Source organism: Orcinus orca, chromosome 3 (assembly GCF_937001465.1).
Source record: "Orcinus orca chromosome 3, mOrcOrc1.1, whole genome shotgun sequence".
NCBI lineage: Eukaryota > Metazoa > Chordata > Mammalia > Artiodactyla > Delphinidae > Orcinus > Orcinus orca.
This window is the reverse complement of record NC_064561.1, coordinates 102,663,956-102,688,650: the sequence shown is the minus strand read 5'-3', so window position 1 is coordinate 102,688,650 and position 24,695 is coordinate 102,663,956. Positions and strand designations below refer to the sequence as shown.

The following is a 24,695-nucleotide window of genomic DNA, read 5'->3' as shown; positions in this document are numbered from 1 at the left end:
ACTGACACCACCTTACTTGCTTTCCCCTCTGATTAGGCTAAGGCCACTCATCTGGTAGTGACTCTTGCTTACGGTAGAAAATATCAGATGGATTCACATCCACATCATCTCTGCATCAAGGTGATAGAGTAGTATTTAACTATCCAGAAGTTTCTGTACTTCTAAAAGGAACATACAAAAAAAGTGGTTCCTTGGGGTACATTTGGGTAAAGTTTATAGGTGTCAGTTTCTGCACAACTTACCTCTATCTATCTTTCGACCTTTCCAGGTATCTTTCTACTATTTCCAGACACATGACCTAAGCACCATTCAAACTGGTACCTTCACTTTCTAGCATTTATGCTTTGGCTTAACATATTCCTTTGCCATTCCCTCTCTCCCAAATCTTTCTCTCTCAAGCTTTTTGTATACTTAGAGGATATTTTAGCCCTATTTCTCTATTATGCCATGAAGCCATTCCTAAATCTAATTAAAGAAACTGAAAAGCTCTTTTTAATTCCATAGGCTTTTATATCTCTCACCACCTAATTCATTGTTCATTCACTGTTTTGTTTCCCAATCTATCCTGCTACCCTGGAAACTCCTTTAGAGTAGGAATTTTGCCATAAAAGTCTGCCAGAGGAAGCAGTTGATGAATTGTTGAACAAATGTAATGGAGCTGGACTAAACATTGCTTTCGAACATTTTTCATTAATATAAAAGAATGACAGACATGAACAGTAGCTACAAATCACGATAATTGTTACTGGCAAACTTTTCAAAACAAACTTTTTCCTTTATTTAGGTTATCTGAATGCCATATTAATACAAAATTAGAGAGTCCTTGACCTGGAGCACCATCCCCTTCAACAGTCTCAAACACATATATTCAAACAATTAAAGCAGCACTGTGGACCATAAAACACACTGCTGGGCAATGTCCTACAGCCTGATCCTCTGTTGTGGCTTAGGATTTCAAAGCAAAACAAATAAGGCAAGGAAAGATAAAATGGTCAAACCAGTTATAGGTAGAAATATGTTTACAGGTCATAACAACAAGAAGTTATTTATTTCTCTATAATAAACATGAACTTCTAAAGTAAACACAACAGTGATTAGTATCACCTAGTTTTAGCTTCATTTTAATTTCTCTACTAGCCTATTTTCAATCCATCTAATAGGAGAATTTCACCATAGGGAGTTTTAAAATTTAAATCAATAGGAATAATATGAAATTCTCCCTAGGATGTTGAATCCATTACGGACAAAGATTCTGTAATATTAATCTTTGTATCCCCGAGAACAGTACTCAGTACAGAATAGTTGTTTCTTAAATTCTTTCTGAAAAAATATCCAACTGTTAATATGATATCAATTATTGAAACTAAAAGTAAAAACTACATATTCTTACATAGGAAAAGCAGCCTTCCAATTTTTTTTAAAAAGCCAATTTCTTATCATTTTATTTAAGAAAGCATATACTTGGAAATACACACATAGTTTATTACTCTGATATTAATATTAAAAAGCACTGAAATATATTTACCCATTATATGATTCAGATACACCTGCAAATGGCTCATTTTCACAGTTGGCATAAACAAATACAAAAGTCAGTGTAAGTGCAGTTATAGACATGAGCAAAGCAAACTTCATTATGTTTTTACACGTCATTTTGAATTTCGAAACAAGGATACCACCTAAAATCTGACCAAGAGCAGCTCCCGGAATTAAAACAGTCCCTAATGAGAAAGAAGACACAGTGAGAAAACATACACGTATACTCAGTAATTTATACCAACAATTGGAAAACATCAAAAACAAGTAGTACTATGGTTTTAACATATGAAAGCACTCATGTGATTTAGAAACAACATGAGTAAATGAGTTAACAGTTATATTAAGAGATTAATAAAATTAATGTTTTGAATATTAAGATTAATATATATTCGCTTTACCTCTGTATATAGCATTTGTATCTCTCAAATTCATAAAATAGATTGTCTAATGTCAGAAAATTGGAAACGTTTATCAAAATCAGTGTAAAGTTTAAACTTCAAGGAGTGGGCTATCCAAAATTTTATGCTATTTTAATAAATATCTAATGTGGTAAAGTAAGATTATTAGATTAAGCTAGAACAAAGAAAATGTTTTACCTGCAAGGGTAGCTGCAGAGCTGGAAGACAATCCAAACTGATTTTCTATAAATTTAGGTAAAAATGTAGCAAATCCTGTAGTAACTAAGGCTTCTGAGCAAGTTGATAGAACTAAACACATAAAGACAGTATTCCTCATCAAATTCTAAAGAAAAAATACAGTTCACCAAATGAATAACTATGATTATACTGCAAAATGCAGCATTAGAATGGTAGGTACCATGATGAAATAGCACATTTTAAATACACACAATATAATTATTTGTAAAATTTCAGCATTTTCTTTAGCACAAAAGTATAAATACTGATCACTAATAGTTTTATACATACAATGTTGAGAAAATTTATACATGGAGCACCTAGAAAATTGACAGATGATTAATCAGTAGGGTGAATGTGCCTTGATCATATGCAAGGGACCAGGAAAGGAGGTAGAAGCGGGCTTGGAAAGTTCTCTTCCCCAGTCTTACTATATATCTCCATACAATAAATCTACCCCATATTCGATTTTTTTAAATTGTGTTCTGAATCCCTATGTCCAGTAAATGAAGAATTGACTGTGAGCAAAGATGAGAGTGGTCTTTAAGTATCAAACTTTTGGTATTGCTCCACAAGTATTGCTCTCAGTAGTTAAGAACCTTAGGTATAGAGTTAAGCAATTTTCAATAAGGGTCTATATTGCTGGAGTTCTCAGAACCTTATTAATCTACCAGAGGGGAGTGTAGAGATTCAGTTATTTCACAATATTTGACCATAAAGTGAAAAACCACAAAGTATAGTTCTAGAATATTCAATGCAAAAAAATTTAATAAAACTGAGCAACACACACACACAAAGGAGTCACAAAAAGGCAAGATAAGAGATTTAGAAGTCAGAGCCAGATGATCGAACATAAGAATAACAATAGTGACAAAAGGAAAAAAAGTACCTGAATGAAGAAATGCAATAATTTTTAAAAATAATGAGTAGAAAATATTTAAGTTTTCAGATTGAAAAAGATAATGGACTCCAAGCAAGGATTAATGAAAAATGATACATATTTAGAAATAAACTAGTGAATTTCCTGAAATCAAAGAGAAATGAAAAAATTTACAAATTTGCAGATAGAAATAACTAAGAATCACATTAACTTGAAACTTCTCAACTGCAACATATTTAACTAGAAAAGAGCCAAACAACATCTACAGACTACTAGAATTAAAGGAGTATGATCTGAAAGTATCCATCCAGTCAGAAATATCATTCTGACATTCAAGGATACTTAGATGGCATCCTATCTGAGAAAAACCAGCAATAAAATGCTGTATCTATAGAGATCTGAATCAGAATCAAAATCTCAAAGCATGAGAACATAAGGATAAAAAATGCATTGGTGAGTAATGACTCTTGATACATATAAGAATTTATAGAATAAATAGAAATATATGAAATAGAAGAGAACTACTATAAAAGAAAATATCAGTAATTAGAATTAAAAATTATAAACAATCTCAGCAAAACACAAGAATGTGCCTGTATGGAAGAGGAGGAAGGAGAGTTAAAAAGTAGGATGACTGGAGTAAAAACATGTTAAGGCTTTCATTTGAGGAGGGAAAAAAATAATGAAAAGTAAATAAGTTCAAATCTTGAAAAGGTAAAATTATAAATTCCCTTATGTACAAAACTTTTATGATGCTAAATAGAAAGAATACTTCTCTGCCGAGTTCAATAAAACAGACCATAACACCTTTGTTTCTTTAACCTCAAATTCAAAACAAGTAACCACTAACTGCCACTTCTTTCACAAGGGAAAAATATTGGTTTGGCATTCTCAAAAACATTTACAGTTCAATGATAATTGATCCATCCATTACACAAGGGAAATGGCATGGGATAATGGACTACATGCTAACGCGGAACCACTGAATATTGATATTGCCAATAAGATAACTCATGTTCTTCCAACCGATCTACTCTGGAATAGTTTTCATTTACTCAAAGCACAATACAATTAAATCTGAAGAGGTTTTTATAAGAGCTAGAACTATAGTAAATAAGCCAGCAAGAGTGCATTATGATAATATTTGTGTGTATGGATATACTGTTTACATATATTTGTAATATATACATATATCTACATATGTATGCGTGTATAGTTTGTGTGTGTGTGTGTGTGTGTGTGTGTGTGTGTGTGTACAGTGTTATTTTACCTTTAGAGCAGCTGGAAAATCTTTAAAACTTTGTCCAAAATTCCCATCTGTATGTTGTAAAGAATTACTCTGATGAATCTGGGAAGTTTTTCCATCTTGAATTTCTGCTGTACCTAAAAATATAGTAAATTTACCCACTCTATCTTCTTGCTTTCTAATGATTCTTTCTCATCCTTTATGCATTAAACAAAGAATGTTTAAAGCTTTTCTCTTCTACTCTAATTCTAACATGTTTTTTAGATGAAATAATATTTACTACCTATTATCATGTCTAATTTTTAATAATAGTACCGTGAATAAATCTGAGAAAACAGTCAATACATAGACTCATAAGTTGGATGGCCCAAGGTAGAAAGAAATCAATGAGTCCATCTACTTCTACTCTGCCTACTTTTCTTCTGCCCATTTCCAGAAGTTAATCATCTATCCTGTTACATCTATTCTGTTACATATAACAGAAACAACTAAATGCCTTCAGCCTGGAGAAAAATACTTCTATAGATATGTATATGAACCACATGATTATAAAGAAACAAAATCTCACAGACAAAGGAATAGATATTCTTTTCTATTAATCTTTTCTTTTAGGACAGATTTTTAGTATTGAAATTTGGTGAAAATAAGTATACAAGGGCTTCCCTGGTGGCGCAGTGGTTAAGTGTCTGCCTGCCGATGCAGAGGACACGGGTTCGTGCCCCAGTCCGGGAAGATCCCACATGCCGCGGAGCGGCTGGGCCCGTGAGCCATGGCCACTGAGCCTGCACGTCTGGAGCCTGTGCTCCGCAACGGGAGAGGCCACAACAGTGAGAGGCCCACATACCGCAAAAAAAAAAAAAAAAAGTATACAAAAGCATGACTTTGGTGACAATTGAAAAAAAAGTACTTGTACTATCATTAACAAATAATTAACATCAATAATTTAAAGTCGATTGGCTCTTGAAGTTACTAACTGAATACAAACTAATAGTTTAAAAGATATTATATCTCACATAAACATAAAGCAAGATTCCAGATAACACATAAGATATAAATTTAATAAAGAGGTGAATATGTACAGTTTTATTGGGTATTAAATGAGAATAAAGAAAAACCATGAATATTAAGATTGTTACCCAATATTTCCTAAAATAAAGACAGATATTCAAAAGTTTGCATAGGCAGACAACTGAGATTCTATTAAAAAAAATAGTGAATTTTCTAGGGTTCTTAGTAATAATGTAGAAAGCAACACTTGGCCTAGAATTGGAATAAAACTCCCTGATTTTAAAGAAAATATTTTTACCTGGTAAGTGTTTTGGAAAGCAAGAAAAAGGTATTATCAAAGACCAGGCAAAGAGCCAAGACATGAGAAATCCAATCCACCATGCCCCCAGCCATCGTGGATCATCCTCAGTGATATCAATGCTATATGACAGAAAAACAGGAGGTAAAAGTCAACTCTACCTTGTTAATTAAAACTCAGTCACGATAATTATATAATTTATCATTCAAATGCATATATAGAGAAATATTATTATATTATCCAAAATTTCTAGTGGAGCCATTTTGAAGAATCACAATGGATAGCAGGCATAAATAAGAGCTCTAAGAATAATGATTTACAAAGTATTCCACATGGCAAATACAACACAGAAGTTTTAAATATTTAATAGTAAATATATGTATGTTGACTATTCGAAAGCATGCATGGAATTTCTGAACATTCTTTATCTAACTTTGGCTACATTTTTCTTCTCTGAATATTATAATATATAGTATATATATAGAATACTAAATACATCTCACAGCGAATCACTGATTTTTGTTAAACGCCCATACACTATGCCCCAATTGTGGCATTCATTTGAATGTAAAATTCTTCTTAAAGTGATAATATATTAACAGTTTGTTATAATGGTTGTCATATTTTTATATCAACAGGCTCTTCCTCAAAACACATCATTTCTACAACTCATTTCACTCCACTGAAATTAAAACCCAGCTTTCTGCTCAAGGGCTTACTCTGTACACCTTTTTATACAGTCTGGAAAAGATTAACCTAGGGCTACAAACATCAGTATCTTTGTATTGTACCACCTTCTGAAATTTTTTATTAACCTATAGTCTCTAAAAGATTAACCTAGGGCTTCCCCGGTGGCGCAGCGGTTGAGAGTCCGCCTGCCGATGCAGGGGACATGGGTTAGTGCCCCGGTCCAGGAAGATCCCACATGCCGCAGAGCGGCTGGGCCCCTGAGCCATGGCCGCTGGGCCTGGGCGCCCGGAGCCTGTGCTCTGCAATGGGAGAGGCCACAACAGTGAGAGGCCCACGTACCGGGGGGAGGCGGGGGGGGGGGAACAAAAACAGATTAACCTAGTCTCTAAAAGATTAACCTGGGACTAACAAATCACATACTGTGACCACATTTTCTTATTCATTGCTCACAGTCATGCAAAGGACTGTGAAGTTACAGTAAAATGAGAAAATATGGCCTCAGCAAAGGCCACTATAAACTCTCGAGACTCTTCAGGCTATCTACCTACAGCTAAATCTACTGAAAGCACAACTAATTTTAATTAAACTATTATTTTTGAACAATGTACAGGGTACTGGTTATGTATTTTGAAAATTTTCACCATCTAACTATTAAGCATCCTTATTTGTAAATAAATACTCTATACCAAGAGATGGTGTGGCATTAATTCGTGAAGCAATGCAGCCAAAATAGTACATAAAAATTGTGTGTATTCAGTTTTGTTTCCTGAAAAATCCCTCATGATATTCTGAAGAAATATTATAAAAATATTCCGTCTATGGTACTAACGTGATTCAAATAATATAAATCTAAATAAAAGAAAAATAGATATTGCCTTGCCTTTGTCCCAAATCAGCATCAATGTACACGGTTAGCAACTGTCCTCCCAACACATAGCCAAGAGCAGGGCCTAAAATTGACATGGAATAGCCAATTCCTAGAAAAAGAACAAAGACAATGAACATGGTCATCTGTGGAACTTTGCTTTGAATGTCTGACAAGTGAAGAAAGAGAAACATTTTACTATAGAAAAACAAAATGATTAGAATTATATGAAAATTACACATATTTGTCAAGGAGCTTAAAATACATAATTCAATGTCAAATTTTTTAGACTACAATAGTGATGGCAACAAATCCAATAATTATAAATTTATGGAAGTTATATCATGTTAACTCACAGCAGGGGTAGTTCATCTACTATTACCCTTTGTGAACAGTGATAGTAATTACTGGCTACAATTCTTACGGAAGAAAACAAAGTGAAATGAGAAGGCTTTTATATTCTATACACATTCCAAAAGCATTCTATGGCAGCTGATTTAAACCTGGATCTGGTTCATTAGTCTGTTTCTTAAAAGTAAACCATTAAACTCCTTCTCTTAGTGAATCTCCCATTTTAACTTGCAACAGAATTAAACTGACCTTATTTCTCTGATATTTAAAACTTTGCCATATATAACTTTTTACTTTTTGTTAAAAAATTATGCATACATCAGTATCTTCATATACTACCACCTTCTGAATTTTTTTATTAATTACTGAGATTCTCGTTCTCATACACAAAAGAAAAGGAATATACCATACACAAAGTGAAGCATACATCAATGGTAAAAATGACTTATGTACTAGATCAAGGCTCCAAAGTAGAGGTCATTCAAGATGATCTGAAAACATATAAGAACTTTTATTTATCTATCAACTACTCTATATTATAACTATAACTATATATATATATATATATATTTTTTTTTTTTTTTTTTTTTTTTTTTTTGTGGTACACGGGCCTCTCACTGTTGTGGCCTCTCCCGTTGCGGCCTCTCCCGTTGCGGAGCACAGGCTCCGGACGCGCAGGCTCAGCAGCCATGGCTCACAGGCCCAGCCGCTCCGCGGCATGTGGGATCCTCCTGGACCAGGGCACGAACCCGTGTCCCCTGCATTGGCAGGCGGACTCTCAACCACTGCGCCACCAGGGAAGCCCATAACTGTATTTTTGAATGTAAAAAATGTATTGGTAGAAAATTTTAAGTATATAATTTATAAATAAGTATATATATATATATATATATATATATATATATATATGACTCATGCTCAAAAAATTTTATAGCTAAAAGTACATGATTAAAAATGCTGGAAATCTGGAAATCAATGATTCCCAAATTATCTTTGGTGACAGATCCTTTTATAAATTATTTCCAAAAGGGTTTAGACTGATACATTTGTAAGAATACCTTATAAGTCTTGTGGAAGTATAAAATTGCTATAGGGCTTCCCTGGTGGCACAGTGGTTAAGAATCTGCCTGCCAGTGCAGGGGACACGTGTTCAGGCCCTGGGCCGGGAAGATCCCACATGCTGTGGAGCAACCGGGCCCGTGCGCCACAACTGCTGAGCTTGCGCTCTAGAGCCTGCGGGCCACAACTACTGAAGCCTGTGTGCCTAGAGCCCATGCTCTGCAACAAGGGAGGCCACCACAATGAGAAGCCTGTGCACCACAATGAGGCGTGGCCCCCACTTGCCGCAACTAGAGAAAGCCCACGAGCAGCAACGAAGACCCAACACAGCCTAAATAAATAAATAGATAGATCTATTTTTAAAAATTGCTATAAAAGTTTCTAAAAGTTTATTTTCATTTTTTGACTTTCTTCATGTTGGCATGGATCTATGTAATTCACACTGAATAGCACTATCTATATCACCTGCTTTCTCAGTCCTCAGCAATTACTCCTTGGTTAACAATAAAGAATGCTTTGCATATGTTCACAAATATGTTCATAAAAGAAATATATCAAGAAAGCAAAGAATTTAAAGTTTTCAATTGATGAAAGGTGAATTTGCTATGACCCCAAAATTAAAAATTCTGGTAATGGTGGATGGACTGTGGTAGACTAGCATTTCCAACCAAATTGCCCACTAAGAAAAACTTTTAAAAACTGTAAAAATTATTTTTAAATATAAAGCAGATAAAAATAGTGAAGGACCACTGTGTTAAGATTCTTAAGAAGAGAGAGATTTAACAAAAATTGGGACTGATTTTTTTTCCTGGGTATGTTGGCTAATTCTATAAGAGGCACTGGGAGGGTAAACTGTCTTTTGCTAGTCTCTAGGAAGTAGGGAAAAAAAAGTTGCAGTTTAGGGAGTAGAGCTTATAAACTTTCCCTGTCCTACATTTTAAGTTGGCACCTACGAGGCTATACTCTAAAAGCAAGGATGAGTTAGAAGTAGACTGGCTCACAGAGTAAGTGCAGTTTAGCACTTACTCAGTCCCTGAAATTAGATAAAGGGCATCCCAGACTGTAGTGTTCCCATGTACGACAGAGGTGGGAAAGTTATTAAAAGACACACAGAGTGATTCTGAAAAAAAATTCTAGAACTATAAAATGCATTTGTCACAATAAAAATGAAATGGATCCACAGCAGATTACTTAGAACTGAACTGAGTATTACTAAACTGGAAAATATATTATTAAATCAGTAAATATTTATCAACAAGCACAGAAAAAATACAGGATAGAAAATACAGAAAAGACAGTAAAGGAGAAAGAATACATTAAAAAAAAAAAAACCCACAAAGGCCTACCATACATGTAATTGGAGTAACTGGAGTCCCAGGAGAGGAGACAATAGGGCAGAAGTTATATTAATAATCATAGGAAATATTCCAAAACCAATGAAAAGTATCAAGCAATATATTCATGAAGTCATATAAGTTCAAAACAGATGAAATAAATGTAATCTTTCACCTATACACTCATAGTAAATAAAACAAATGAAAATCAAATACCAGAAAAGAATCTTAAAAATGGTAAACATACATAAGAAACAGTGGAAGTGAATACAGTAGAATAGCACTTTTAAAGTACTGAAAGAAAATTAATGGCCAACTCATTATCTATTCCCAGTGAAAACTAGATGAAAAACTAAGAGAATTCATCACAAGCAGACTGTTTCAATAAATTAACTCAAGACTGTTCTTCATGTTAAAGGAAAATGATCCCAGACTGAAACTCAGAGTAGCAAAGTAAAGAAGAGCAATAAAAAAAGGTAAACATGTTTATAAAAGTGGATCAATATTTTTAAATAAAACAATAATACTTATTTCAGGAATTTAAATATAGAAGGGATTACAGTACACAGAAATAATTGAATAAATGTTGGGAAAGGAATAAATTTAAAGGGTTTTAAGACCCATGTGATGATTAGGAATGTGGTAAAAGTATCAATTAACATTAGAATTTCATAAAATCAAGTTTGCATATAAGGTAATTAGCAGATGAACAGTAAAAGAGCATATACCTAGGAAGTTAATGGGGGGGAGAAATGAAATAATAAATATTAAATTATCAAAAAGAAAGAAAAAAAGGGCAAGAAATAAGAGTGTAGAGCAGATAGGAAGCACATATTAAGATGAAAGATTTGAACACAAAATAACATTAAATGAATTTAAAAGTTCAATTAAAGGACAAAAATTGTAAACCCCAAAAAAGCATTTAAAGAGGAAAAGGTTGTGAGGCTAGAGATGCTATGTAACCACTTTTTTCCTTCATTCTAATAGGTAGCAAATTTTGACTGTTTTCATTTTGCCCATTTTTGCCTTGTTACATAAAATTGTTTCACATAGAGGAAGGCATGCTACCAGTAATATATACTATTTTAAAAGAAATAAAGAAGGGAGGAAGATTTTGGAAATGGGGAAATGTATACAAATATAAAAAGCATACGAAAGGATTTCAATCAACAAAACCTAATTACCCAATGAAAAGTATCAGTTAACTGAAATTGAAAAAAATTAAAATGAGTTTCCCAGTTTTGTTACTTTTTGTTTTTTTCCTTTACTCTCAAAAATTACCATTCAATGAATTCCTACAGTAGAAGAAAAAGATAAGGTAGCAGGCCTTGTGGCTGCTATCTTTAGAAAGACCTGCTTGCAAGTTTGGCTTTTGTCTGGCACCTGGGATCTTAAATGTCCAGAGGGATGCCACAGTTCCCTAACTAATAAAGGTGGCTCATTGTGCTCAAACTGTTCATATAAACAATGCGGTTTTGTTGAACACTTGTATTCCTTCTGAGAGTCTAGAAATTTTCTATGTGCAAGGCAGAGGGTTCCTACATGATCAACTACCAATAAAATCCTTGGGCGTTGAATCTCTAATGAACTTAGCTGGTAGAAAACATTTCATACATGTTGTCACAACTCCTGGCTGGAGGAATTAATTTCAATCTGTAGGGGGCTCCATGAGGAGGGAGTGGACTCTTGAAAGCTTGCAGCTGGTTGTCTCTACTTCACCTCATGTACCTTTTCCCTCTGCTGATTTTGCTTTGTATCTTTCTGCTGTGATAAATCATAGCCCTGAGAACTGTCAAGTCCTAGAGAACTTCAAATCTGGGATGGTCTCGTGGGCCTTCACCCCACCTTCGCATGCTTAAATAATTTTTGAATAACTTCGTATTTTGTGTGTTACTAAAATATAAAGATTGAAGTTGTTTTATGAGAAGTACTGATTAGAAGAGGACCTCAGAAAGAAAATCTGTGAACTGGAAGAGTGAAAAGCATCACTAGTAGCTAATTGAAATAAAAGCACTGTTAAATTAGTAAATGGAGAAGTTGTACAGATCAGCCAGAATGTGTAATGAGAGCATCAGATCTTGTGGAGAGACCAAAGCAAAGCAAGTAGAGAAAACAGTAGAAGTGTAGTGCTTTCCATATTAAAGATGAGCCTAAGAGATTAGTACCCTCTATCAGGGCTGCATTGAACACACTTGGCTTCCAGTGACTATGGCAATAGGTCTTTGTTATAGACTAAGAGTTTGTGTCACCCCAAAATTCATATGTTGAAACCTAATTCCCAATGCAATTGTATTCGGAGGTGGGGCCTTTGGGAAGTGATTAGGTCATAAGAGTGGAGCCCTCAAAAAGGGACTAGTGTGCCCTTAAAAGAAGGCCCCAGAGAGCTCCCTTGTCCCTTCTGCCATGGCTAAAAGTCAGCTGTCTATGAACCAAGAAATGGGCCCTTACCAGATACTAAATCTATGGGCACCCTGATCTTGTATTTCTCAGCCTCCAGGATTGTGACAAATAAATTTCTCTTGCTTGGAAGCCAAATAGTCTATGGTATTCTGTTATAGTAGTCCAAATGGACTAAGTCCCCTACATTAGAATAATAGACTGATAAAGTGAAAATTCATGTGCAAATAAATTACACATTAATTTGGATGTAGGGCCATGCATGGTCTAGTTAACTCTACCTTCCAGGAACTTCAGGGATGGAATTTAAGAGAAACTTGTACTGCTAAGTATTAGTTCACAAAGGAAAAAATTGAGTCATACATAAAAGGCATTAATCTGAAATAGAGAACTCCACAGGAGTTTCTGAGTACCATTGTGTGGTTTCTTTTGTTGACTCTAGTCAAGTCCACGTAGGATGAAGTAAGTCAGTAGAACAGCAGAGCTCTATCCCCACACCTGTGTAAATTAGCCTGGGGTACATTCCAGCAATCTAGACAGCCTACTGCTTGGATGGCACTTCCAGGAAGGCTGGCATGCCCCCCACAGGAAACAAAGCAGGATGTCAATAAAAATCATAACCGTATTCAACTAAAGGACATGATACATCAGCATATAAACAAAAAAAGTAATATTGCATTTACCAAATGTAAATACCTATGAAATCATAACTTCTTAATAAGTGTATGTTATGTTTTACTTATAAATTAAACAAGCAATAAGATAAAATGACACCGAGACATTAACATTACAGAGCAAACTTACCTATATAGAGAGAAGATTTGTGGGTGGGCACAGAATCATCAATAAAGGCTGTTCCTAGGGTATAAAGAGGAGTTCCTCCTGTTCCCAGCAATAGTTGCCCCAAAATAAAGACATACAAGTAGTAGAAAAGTGAAGAACTTGAAGCAGTACAGGTGGTTTTATTCTTTGCTGTTAAGCATGTATCTTTAGGGGAAAAAAAATTGTGAATTTATCAAAATTTTAGCTAATAATTTAAACATCTTACAAATTATACTTGCCTAACATAACCTTCCTTATTTCTTCCAATCACTTCACTTTGATTATACTTAAAATATTTAAAAATACATACATTATTAAAAAAAATTTATGAAACATTACATCAAAATTTAGAAAATACAGAACAAAACTGAGAAACATTACTTAAGAACCAAAATTAACAAATTGTGTAAACACAAGTGAATTAAGTGGTGCCAGGGAAGGACAGTTTTCAAATTGAAGGGAAAAAAAACACTACACTTGATATTTTTACAAGTCATAAATACAGTATGACCACCGTATTGATTTTTTCTTTAAAAAGATTTTTTTTCGTTACCACTATATTGATTTTATCAATCAGCATCTTAAACACATTTGAAAAGTGTACTTAGACTATAGGATATTTTGGCCAAAACAGTAATTCTCAATATTCACTACATGAGACTCCCATGGTGGCACAGTGGTTAAGAATCTGCCTGCCAATGCAGGGGACACAGGTTCGAGCCCTGATCTGGGAAGCTCCCACATGCCGCTGAGCAACAAAGCCCGTGCACCACAACTACTGAGCCTGCACTCTAGAGCCCGTGAGCCACAATTACTGAGCCCACGTGCCATAACTACTGAAGCCCGTGAGCCTAGAGCCCATGATCTGCAACAAGAGAAGCCACTGCAATGAGAAGCCTGTGCACCGCAACCAAGAATAGCCAACGCTCGCTGCAACTAGAGAAAGCCCGCGCACAGCAACAAAGACCCAACGCAGACAAAAATTAATTAATTTTTTAAAATATTCACTACAAAGCAGTAATATTTAGAAGTTATGTCCTTCTTTTTTACAGGTCAAACTATTTTATTACATTTATATTTTGAAGCAATGTTTGGGTCCATAGGATGTTTTTTTGAATATTTTAAAAGGAAAAATTGTTATCTATTTTTTTCTTTTTTTCCTTTTATTGAAGTAGATTTACAATGTTGTGTTAGTTTCTGGTGTTTAGCAAAGTGACTCAGTTATACACATATATATATATATATATATTCTTTTTCATATTCTTTTCCATTATGGTTTATTACAGGATATTGAATGTATTTAGCTCCCTGTGCTATACAGTAGGACCTTTTTGTTTATCTATTTTTATATAGATTGTATCTGCTAATCCCAAACTCTTAATTTATCTCTCCCCCACCCGCTTTCCCTAAGGGGGGTAACCCTAGGTTTGTTTTCTATGTCTGTGAGTCTGTTTCTGTTTTATAAATAAGTTCATTTGTATTGTATTTTAGATTCCACATATAAATGATATCATACGGTACTCATCTTTCTCTCTCTGGCTTACTGCACTTACTATGGTAATCTCTAGGTCCATCCATGTTACTGCAAATGGCAGTATTTCATTATTTTTTATGGCTGAGTAGTATTCCATTTTATGTATTGAGTCTTCTTTATCCATTCATCCATCAATGTACATTTATGTTGCTTCCACGTCTTGGCTATTGTAAATGGTGCTGCTATTAACACTGGGGTACATGTATCTTTTCAAATTAGAGTTTTCTCTGAATATATGCCCATGAATGGGACTGCTAGATCATGTGGCAACTCTGTTTTTAGTTTTTTAAGGAAACTTCATACTGTTTCCACAGTGGCTGCACCAATTTACATTCCCACCAACAGTGTAAGAGGGTTCCCTTTTCACCACACCCTCTCCAGCACTTGATATTTGTAGATTTTTTAATGATGGCCATTTTAACCAGTGTGAGGTGATACCTCATTGTAGTTTTGATTTGCATTTCTCTAATAATTAGTGATATTGAGCATCTTTTCATAAACCTATTGGCCATGTGTATGTCTTCTTTGGAGAAATGTGTATTTAGGTCTTCTGCCCATTTTCTGATTGGGTTGTTTTTTTTGTTATTGAGTTGTATGAGCTGTTCATATATTTTGGAAATTAAGCCCTTGTTGGTCACATCATTTGCAAATATTTTCTCCCAGTCTGTAGGTTGTCTTTTCGTCTTGTTTACGGTTCCCTTTGCTGTGCAAAAGCTTATACGTTTGATTAGGTCCCATTTGTTTATTTCTGCTTTTATTTCTGTTGCCTTGGGAGACTGACCTAAGAAAACATTGCAACAATTTATGTTAGGGAATGTTTTGTCTATGTTCTCTTCTAGGAGTTTTATGGTGTCATGTTTCGTATTTAAGTCTTTAAGCCATTCTGAGTTTATTTTTGTGTATGGTGTGAGGGAGTGTTCTAACTTCATTTATTTATATGTGGCTGTCCAGCTTTCCCAACACCACTTGCCAAAGAGACTGTCTTTTTCCCATTGTATATTCTTGCCTCCTTTGTCAAAGATTAATTGACTTTAGGTGTGTGGGTTTTTTCCTGGGGTCTCCTTTCTGTTCCACTGATCCATGTCTGTTTTTGTGCCAATACAACACTGTTTTCATTACTGTAGCTTTGTAGTATTGTCTGAAGTCTGCGAGGGTTATGCCTCCAGCTTTGTTCTTTTTCCTCAGAATTGCTTTGACAATTCTGGGTCTTTCATGGTTCTGTATAAATTTTAGTATTATTTGTTCTAGTTCTGTGAAAAATGTCATGGGTAATTTGATAGGGATTGCATTAAATCTATAGACTGCTTTGTGTAATATGGCCACTTTAACAATATTAATTCTTCCAGTCCAAGAGCATGGGATATCTTTCCATTTCTTTAAATTATCTTCAGTTTTCTTTATCAATGTTTCATAGTTCTCAGCATATAAGTCTTTCACCTCCTTTGTTAGGTTTATTCCTAAGTATTATATATTTTTAATGCAATTTTAAAAGGGATTGTCTTTTTACTTTCCCTTTCTGATATTTTATTGTTAGTGTAAAGAAATGCAACAGATTTCTGTATGTTAAACTTGTATCCTGCTACCTTGCTGAATTCTTTTACCAGTTCTAGTGGTTTTTGTGTGGAGTCTTTAGGGTTTTCTATATATCATATCATGTCATCTGCATATAATGATAATTTTACCTCTTCCTTTCCAATTTAGATACCTGAGAAATAGTTATCTTTAGGATTTGATTAAAATCTTTTTAAAAAATCACATTCAGTGGCTTCCCTGGTGGCGCAGTGGTTGAGAGTCCACCTGCCAATGCAGGGGACACAGGTTTGTGCCCCGGTCAGCGAAGATCCCACATGCCGCGGAGCGGCTAGGCCTGTGAGCCATGGCTGCTGAGCCTGCGCGTCCGGAGCCTGTGCTCCACAACAGGAGAGGGCACAATAGTGAGAGGCCCGTGTACCGCAAGAAAAAAAAAAATCACATTCAAAGCCTGGGTATTAAAGTAAATCCATATTTCCTAAACTCATCATATAATATTAATGAACTAAGAGATTTGTTAAAAATATATTTCCAACCCTTTCCCTTCGAATCTGGTGTAGTATCCAGGAATTTTCATTTTAACAATGGCCTCAGCTAATTCTATTTTCATTTCCTTGATATCAGATCAAGATTTATTATTTCCTGATTGATGAGACATAGGCCCCTAAAGCACCAATCCTGAATATTCTTTAACTGGTTCACTGTCATCAAATTTTCAGATGCAAATTCTATGCATAAAAATATATATTTTAAATTTTGTATTTAAAATATACTCTATAATACTGTATATATTCATGTTATAAGAGGTTGATGGATATTTTGGCAGATAATTTATTTATATTTATAACTGGGCTAGGTCTGCATTATCTGTGATATTTCCCTGGTCATGTCAAACATTTGAATTATAATTCTTGGTTTCAATATTCACTTTCCTGGAGGTAGTAGATTAGACTAACAATCTCTTATTATTTGCTTTGTTATTTGCAAATTGTTCATTTTGCAAAACTGAACATACATACATGCATTATTGGTTTACTATTTTCTCCTATTTCCTTTTTATAATAGGTAAATTGCCTTTAGGAAAATATCTTTCTGTAGTAATCTGGTAGACTTTTTGATTATAAGAGTATTCTGTGGGGTTTTGGTGTTTTTTTGTTTCTCCCAGAGGAAGTAATCAATGGTTTTCAACCTGCTTGTTTAAATAAATTTTAAATAAAACAGAAGAATACCAAGAAAAAATCCAAGCTCTCCCTTACCTCTGCCTGCCTCTATTTATGCTCTCCCATGTCACTTAGATGAAGGCAATAACCCCTGTTAACAGTTCCTTTGATCATTTTTCAGACATTTTCTCACACATTCACATGTTTTATATCCATTTACATTTTTACATATGTATGATCATACGAAACATACTATCCTTATTTTCAACAACTTCCAGTTTTCACTTCTTATGTCCTAGAAATCCTTGATGTTGGAACTTAAAGCTGTATTTAAATTTCTTTGTTGGCACTGTTATAATATTCCACAGCATAAATGTGATTTATTTACCAAGTCCACAACTTCTATTTTTTTTTTAAGTTTGCTTGTATGCTTTCTTTTTAACATCTTTATTGGAGTATAATTGTTTTACAGTGTTGTGTTAGTTTCTGCTGTATAACAAAGTGAATCAGCTATATGCATACATATATCCCCATATCCCCTCCCTCTTGCATCTCCCTCCCAACTTCTATTTAATAATAATATAACATATATTATTAATATTATATTATACATACATTCAGGTCAAAACATTGTTGTGATGAATATTTTTAAAATTTATCTTGGCATATTTGTGCAAGCCTATTGTACGACAGGTTCCAAAAAGTGGAACTGCCGGGTCAACGTGTATAAATATTTATATTTGATTTGCCAAGTTGCCATAACAAAGAGTTATAAATATATGCATTCCCATTAGCAATGCAGCAACACTTTTGAAAAAATCTTCAGTGAACTTAAGCATTTTTCTGTATGTTTATTGGCCACCTGCATGTTTTTCTGTGAACTAACTTCTCAAATTTACTTCAGAGCTTCTGAGTTTGATATCTGACTTATAAAAGTCTTCCCTTTCTCCATGATTACATATAAAGTTATTTATGTTGGGTTTTATCCTAGCATTTTTACTACTTTATTTTTTAATTCATATGTAATATATTTTAGTGGGAAAAGACAGGGATTATAGCATTGTGTTGGATTAACCAAAGAGTACATATTTTGTTACATTTCCTATGTATGGGTTTATTTCTGGATAATCAGTTTCATGTCACTGATCTTTGCAGTCCCTCTCCACAGATCTGTTTTAAGTACTTCAGCTGTCTAAGGTTTGTGGGTATCAATATTTTAGCCCGGCTATATCCCATTTTACAGTACTACATGAAAGGCTGTAACAGTTAACAGATCTAATTTTATCATTTTTCCCAAATAAACAAGGCCTAAGATCTACTTATTAAAACTACTGTATCCAATATATTACTCTCTCTGCATTACTTCTGAATAATTTCCTTCTTTTACTTTTTCTAGAATTGATAAAAATTGATAATGAGATGTCAAGCCACAGAAAGGCATGGATGTATCTTAAATGTTTATTGCTAAGTGAAAGAATCCAGTCCACAAAGGACACATACTTCATAATTCCAAATATATGACAATCTGGAAAAGTAAAACCATAGAAATAGTTGCCAAGGGAAGAGGGGACGGAGGGTTGAACAGATGAACCACCACAGGATTTTTTTTAGGGTAGTGAAACTCTTCTATATGATGGTTTGATTGTGGATATACGACACTAGTCATATATTTGACTAGTATTTGCCAAAATACATTGAACTTTATAGTACAAAGAGTGAACTCTACACAAACTTTTAAAAATCATTTGAGGCCAAAAGTTTCCAGGAGGAAAGGCAGAATGTGACAAAAGGATCTAACTGTAATACAAATATATGAAACAACCTCACTAAGGAGAGTGGGGGTAAGGGTGCTGACCTAAGTAACTTTGGAATGAGTGGAGTCTGCAAGACTAAAGGCAAAAGTAACTATATATAATCACTGTATTCTAGATGATAAAGTTATTTCCCATTCCGTAATTAAAGAAACCAGGGCCCACTGGAGAAATAACTGATTTTAGGACTGGAGCAGGAAATATATAGGATGAGCCTGCAGCACCTCAGAGTGCAAGAAAATAAGGAAAACAAACAAAAATATCTGCAATGATGGAGGTATGTCAAAGGTACACAGGAGCCAACCGAAAAAACTCCAGGTAGACAAAGCTGGAAGAATTTGAGCAACGAAATAAAGTTGCATTGGATTATAATCTAATGTAAAATATAAATCCATGCAGCCACACTGAAAAAAAATAATTGAATAAATAAATAAATGTGGGAGAAGAGACAAATGTCTAATGCAGAATAACTCCGAGTAATTTATGTAGATACTGCATCCTCAAAGAGATGGCACATAACACTCCATTTCTGAAATGTTGGGTGCACATAGTGACTTTCTTCCAAATCATATAGTATAGAAAGGAGGAAAAGAGTTACTTCACAATGGATTAACCTGAAAAATACTACCTGAGTCAGGTGATCAAGGTTTTCATCAAGAGTGATAAGTGATGTTGATAGCATGTACCCTTCATATGATGTGATGAAAATGGCATTTTGCCTGTGTGGTCCTCCCCCTGAAAATCCTATAAAGCCAGTCTAATCACAGGAAAAACATCAGACAAATCCCAGCTGAGGGACATTTTACAAAATATCTGACCAGCACTCCTCAAAACTTCTATGGTCATCAAAAAAAAAGAGAAAACTCTGAGAAATTATCACAGCCACAAAGAGCCAAAGGGACATGACAACTAAATGTAATAAGGTATACTGGATCAGATCCTAAAATAGAAAAAGGAAACTAGGTAAAACTAAGTAGATCTACATAAAGTTTGGACTTCAGTTAACAAGTAGAAAATTTAATAAATGACGTACCAATATTAATTCATTAATCATAAGAAATGTAGCATACAAAGTAAGATGTTAATAATAGGGGAAAATGGTTGTGGTATATATGGAAACTATACTATGTTCACAATTTTTCTGTAAATCTAAAACTGTTCTAAAAAGGCAAGTTTATTAATATTTTTTAAAGTATAGAATAAAACAGCCAAGTACAGATAAAGGCTTAAACTTTCATAAAAATTAAAAATAAATAAATAAATAATATAAATACACAGCAGCAATTTTTATTAAGCAGATACTACCAGAAATGCAAAAATAGACATAAAAAGTTAAAACAGCAGACTAATTTTCATCTTTCCCAGTCCAAAACAGCAAATTGTTAAAAATACGCAACAATAGAGCAGGCCTAAACAGTATAATTAGTACCACTGAATTTAGGAAAACATGTCAAATTCTACTCTCTTATAAAATTGTGTCTTCCATTTTTAGGTACCATGGACAATTCTAAAAAAGCCTGACCAAATATTATGCAACAAAAATATCAGTATACAATCCAAAGAGTAAATAACAATAATACTCTATGACCAAAATGCAAAAAAAAAAAGCTAGATACTTTTAAGACAACAGAAAATGAAAAGGCCCGTCTATATGGAATTCAAAAAAATTTAAAAACTCTATTAAACTATTCTTTGATCAAAAAATTATAATTACAAAATTTCTCAGAAATGATAATAGAAACAAACCACATCGAAATTTATATGCTATAACTAAAGTGGTTCTTATAAGAAAACCATCTCATTGAAACAAAAAAAGACCCCCGAAAAAAGAAGTCAAAATAAAAAACATATAAAAATAAATTGCACATTAATGAGTTGCCCCCAGCACTAACACCACTGGCACTAGATGAGTTTATCATAGAATAGCGATGGAGAAGATAACATGCAAAAGAATATCTAGGAAAAAGAAATACTGAAAAAAGCAAGCAATTAAGAGGCATCTCTAATAAAAAGCAATAAAGAATTAACAAAGGGGGGACTTCCCTGGTGGTGCAGTGGTTTAGAATCCGCCTGCCAATGCAGGAGACCCGGGTTTGAGCCCTGGTCCAGGAAGATCCCACATGCCACAGAGCAACTAAGCCCATGTGCCACAACTACTGAGCCTGCGCTCTAGAGCCCATGAGCCACAACTACTGAAGCCCACACGCCTAGAGCCCGTGCTCCACAACAAGAGAAGCCACCGCAATGAGAAGCCTGCGCATCGCAAGGGAAGAGTAGTCCCCGCTCGCCACAACTAGAGAAAGCCCGTGTGCAGCAACGAAGACCCAATGAAGCCAAAAATAAATAACAAAATTAATTTAATTTAAAAAAAAGAAAGAATTAACAAAGGAATAGAAATCTGATTAATAAAATGTAATAATAAAATTCACACAAAAATAAATCCTTTGAAATAATCAGTAAAATAAACCACTAGCTAACATAATGAGGAGAAATTACATATATACAAATAATACATGAAAAAAGGAAATAAACTATGAAGAGAAGAAATTTTTTAAAAATCACAAGAGACTACTTAGAACAAATTACTAGCATATTAATTTGAAAATCTAAAATGGTTAATTACCAAGCCCAGATACTTTCAGAGATGAATTTTACCAAAACTTTATATATTAAATAATAATCATGACAATAATAATAAAGGATAAACTTAACACTACTTAATCTATTCCAGAACATAGAAACAAGATAAAAATTACCAAAATATTTTTACTGATTACAAATTGATAATAACATGTGAAAAAGATTAACAACACCGAAGAAAACCATAGACCAATCTCATACCTGAATATCAACGCAAAAAAATCATAAACAAAATATTAGCAACAAAATCCAACAACATATATGAAAAATACAGCATGTCTTTTTAAAGAAGCACATTAGGAAGTCTATTAAAATTTAACATATTAGATCTAATTAGAAAAATCAAATGATCAGTTTCATAGATTTCAAGTAGAAAACTGACAAACTGACAAATGTCAACATAAAATAGGAATAGACATTTCTTTAACATGATCAAACATATAAGTGTGTATACATACACATGTATGTATATGCACACATACAGACTGCTAAAATCAGGAGTAAGACAAGGATGTGCCCTAACTCTGCAACTTTTCATGTTGTATTGGAAGGAAAGGGAAAGGAACTAGAGGCCTATGAATTGGAAATCAAGAGGTAAAACAATTTCTATTTGCAAAAATTATAATTGTCTTTTTGGAACACTTAATTGGTTCCAGAACCAATGGAAAAACTACTAAAAACAATAAAGGAATTTAGTAAAGTAGTAAAACATAAAATTAATTTTGAAAGAGATAAAAAAAGAATATACAAAAAAATAAGTTAGCTTCACATGCATAAGTTAGATGACATGATGGTAGAAATACCAATGTATAGTAAGAAAGATCAACTAAATACACTTAGAAATAAATGTGAACATCCTATATGAAGAATACTTGTCTACCTAGCATCATTGAGAAGCAAGCAAGGTGGGACAGAACAAGGAACAGTATGTCATAGAGGCATGGTGACAGAGAAAAATTCTAAATCTGAACAGCAATCTTTCTATGTGGGGAAGAAATAAAAGCTAAATAATTTATTCAGAAGGAACATCTGTCTCAACCAGAGAAAATCCCCACTTGTCCAGACAGAGTTCCAGTCCCTCTCCTGCATGCATACTATGTTATGCAGGACTCTAAAATGGTCCCCAAGATTCCCCATCCTAATTCCTGGGACTGTGAATATGACAACATCACACCTAATTCTGTTACAGTGGCAAAAGGGATTCTGCAGAGTAAGTTCACCTTACTAATTAACTAACTTAAGTTACTAATCGGTTGATTTTGAATTAGTCAGAAAGGAGATTATCTGGCTGTGCTCAACAATCTAATCACATGAGCACTTTAAAAGCAGAAAGCTTTCTGTGGCTAGCAGAAGCAATGAGAGAAATTTAAAGCAAAGGGGCTCTGTGAACCTTTGCTGCCTTTGAAGATGGAATGTGGGGAGCTTCTAGGAGCTGACAGCAACCCCCACTGACAATCGTCAAGGAAATGGCGATCTCGGTTCAACAATTACAAGAAACTGATATTTCACAACAGTTTAATAAGCTTGGAAAAGAATTCTCTAGAGGCTCAAATGAGAATGCAGCCAGCTGACACCCTGAGTTTGAGACTCTAAGCAGAGAACCCAGAGCTGTGCCAGACTCTTGAACTATGGAGTGTGTAAGATAACATATTTGTGCTTTTTCAAGTTGGTAAGTTTGCGTAATATGCTATGCAGCAAAAGAAAGTTAATACAAACATCTTACAAAAAGCTGGCCAAGGAATAATTCACTTCATTCAAAGGTAAATAATAACCAAAGAAGAAAAGCAAATGCATAGCAGAACAATTACCATATTGCCATCCTTTAAAGTGATAGGAACAATTGCTTCCTAAAATCAAAAGGTGAAAACAGGGATTTAATAAACTCATGAATGTGGTGAGATAAGGGATTTTAAAAAAAGGAAAAAAAATGGGCTGAAAGAACTCTGGAAAAACATCCCCAAACAGAAATAAAAGTCACATTGCAATGGACAAGAGAGACTAGAGACTGTGAGAATTACAAGGACAGACAGAAAAGCCTTGAGAAATACAAACAAAATTAAATGAACAAAACCTAAAACTTAAAAGATTAGAGAGAAAATTATAGAAATGATATTCAGACAAAGAAAATAAACATGCATAATCAATCAGAATAGAAAATATATATATATATATTCAAAGGTAAAACTTAATAAATGAAGACTGATCTATAATTTTAAAAGGCATAGAAAAACCCTGGAAATTTTGATGCAGAACTTTCAACACTAAAAGTCACTGAATTTTAAAGATGAAGAAAGACTTCTTTGAACAGTCAGGAAAAAAGATAGTCACTTAGGCAGAGGAAAAAAAAAAACAAAACCCTTAGCTGGCATCAGACTTTTTTAAAGCAACATTAATCCCATAAAGGCAGTAAAGGAATGACAAAAAAAATCAGTGAAAGATAATATGACTCAGAAATTTTACACTCAGACACACTCTTATCCAAATATAAAGGCAAAAGACAAATATTTAACATATTTAAAATCTCATGGAATTAACCTTTCCTTTAAAATCAAAAAACAAACCAAAAAAACACTTACTAGAGGGTACATTTCAGCTTACCACGAAATAGTCATTCACAGATGCAACATGGGGACCTAAAGAAGACTATTCATCTTAAGTAATATTAAATAATTTATTAAATTGTGTCTGCTACAATACAGCTTTACAAGATAGATAGATTTACCCCCTATGTGAATTCTGAGGTATTATTGCTTAAGGAAACTATCTGAACCTCGAATTTCAACTTCTAACGTGAAATCAAAAAATTTCTGACAAAATACTTAACGCTAAATTAAAGGCATGTGATTTGACAATACACCACAAGAGGGAGCTTCTATGTTGTTTATGAACACAGAGG

General features: G+C 34.0%; 1 protein-coding gene across 1 annotated transcript in view; it reads right to left on the bottom strand.

Moving 5' to 3' along the window:
• The window catches only part of SLCO4C1 (solute carrier organic anion transporter family member 4C1), a 62,426-nt gene that overhangs the window by 14,908 nt on the left and 22,823 nt on the right, over positions 1 to 24,695 (bottom strand). Inside the window, exons 3-8 of the mRNA XM_004281314.4 lie at positions 13,107 to 13,289; positions 7,177 to 7,273; positions 5,607 to 5,728; positions 4,325 to 4,437; positions 2,136 to 2,280; positions 1,526 to 1,721 (exon numbers count right to left, since the gene is read on the bottom strand). Coding sequence (XP_004281362.1) covers positions 1,526 to 1,721; positions 2,136 to 2,280; positions 4,325 to 4,437; positions 5,607 to 5,728; positions 7,177 to 7,273; positions 13,107 to 13,289 — 856 coding nt within the window. The remainder of the gene's footprint in view (positions 1 to 1,525; positions 1,722 to 2,135; positions 2,281 to 4,324; positions 4,438 to 5,606; positions 5,729 to 7,176; positions 7,274 to 13,106; positions 13,290 to 24,695) is intronic.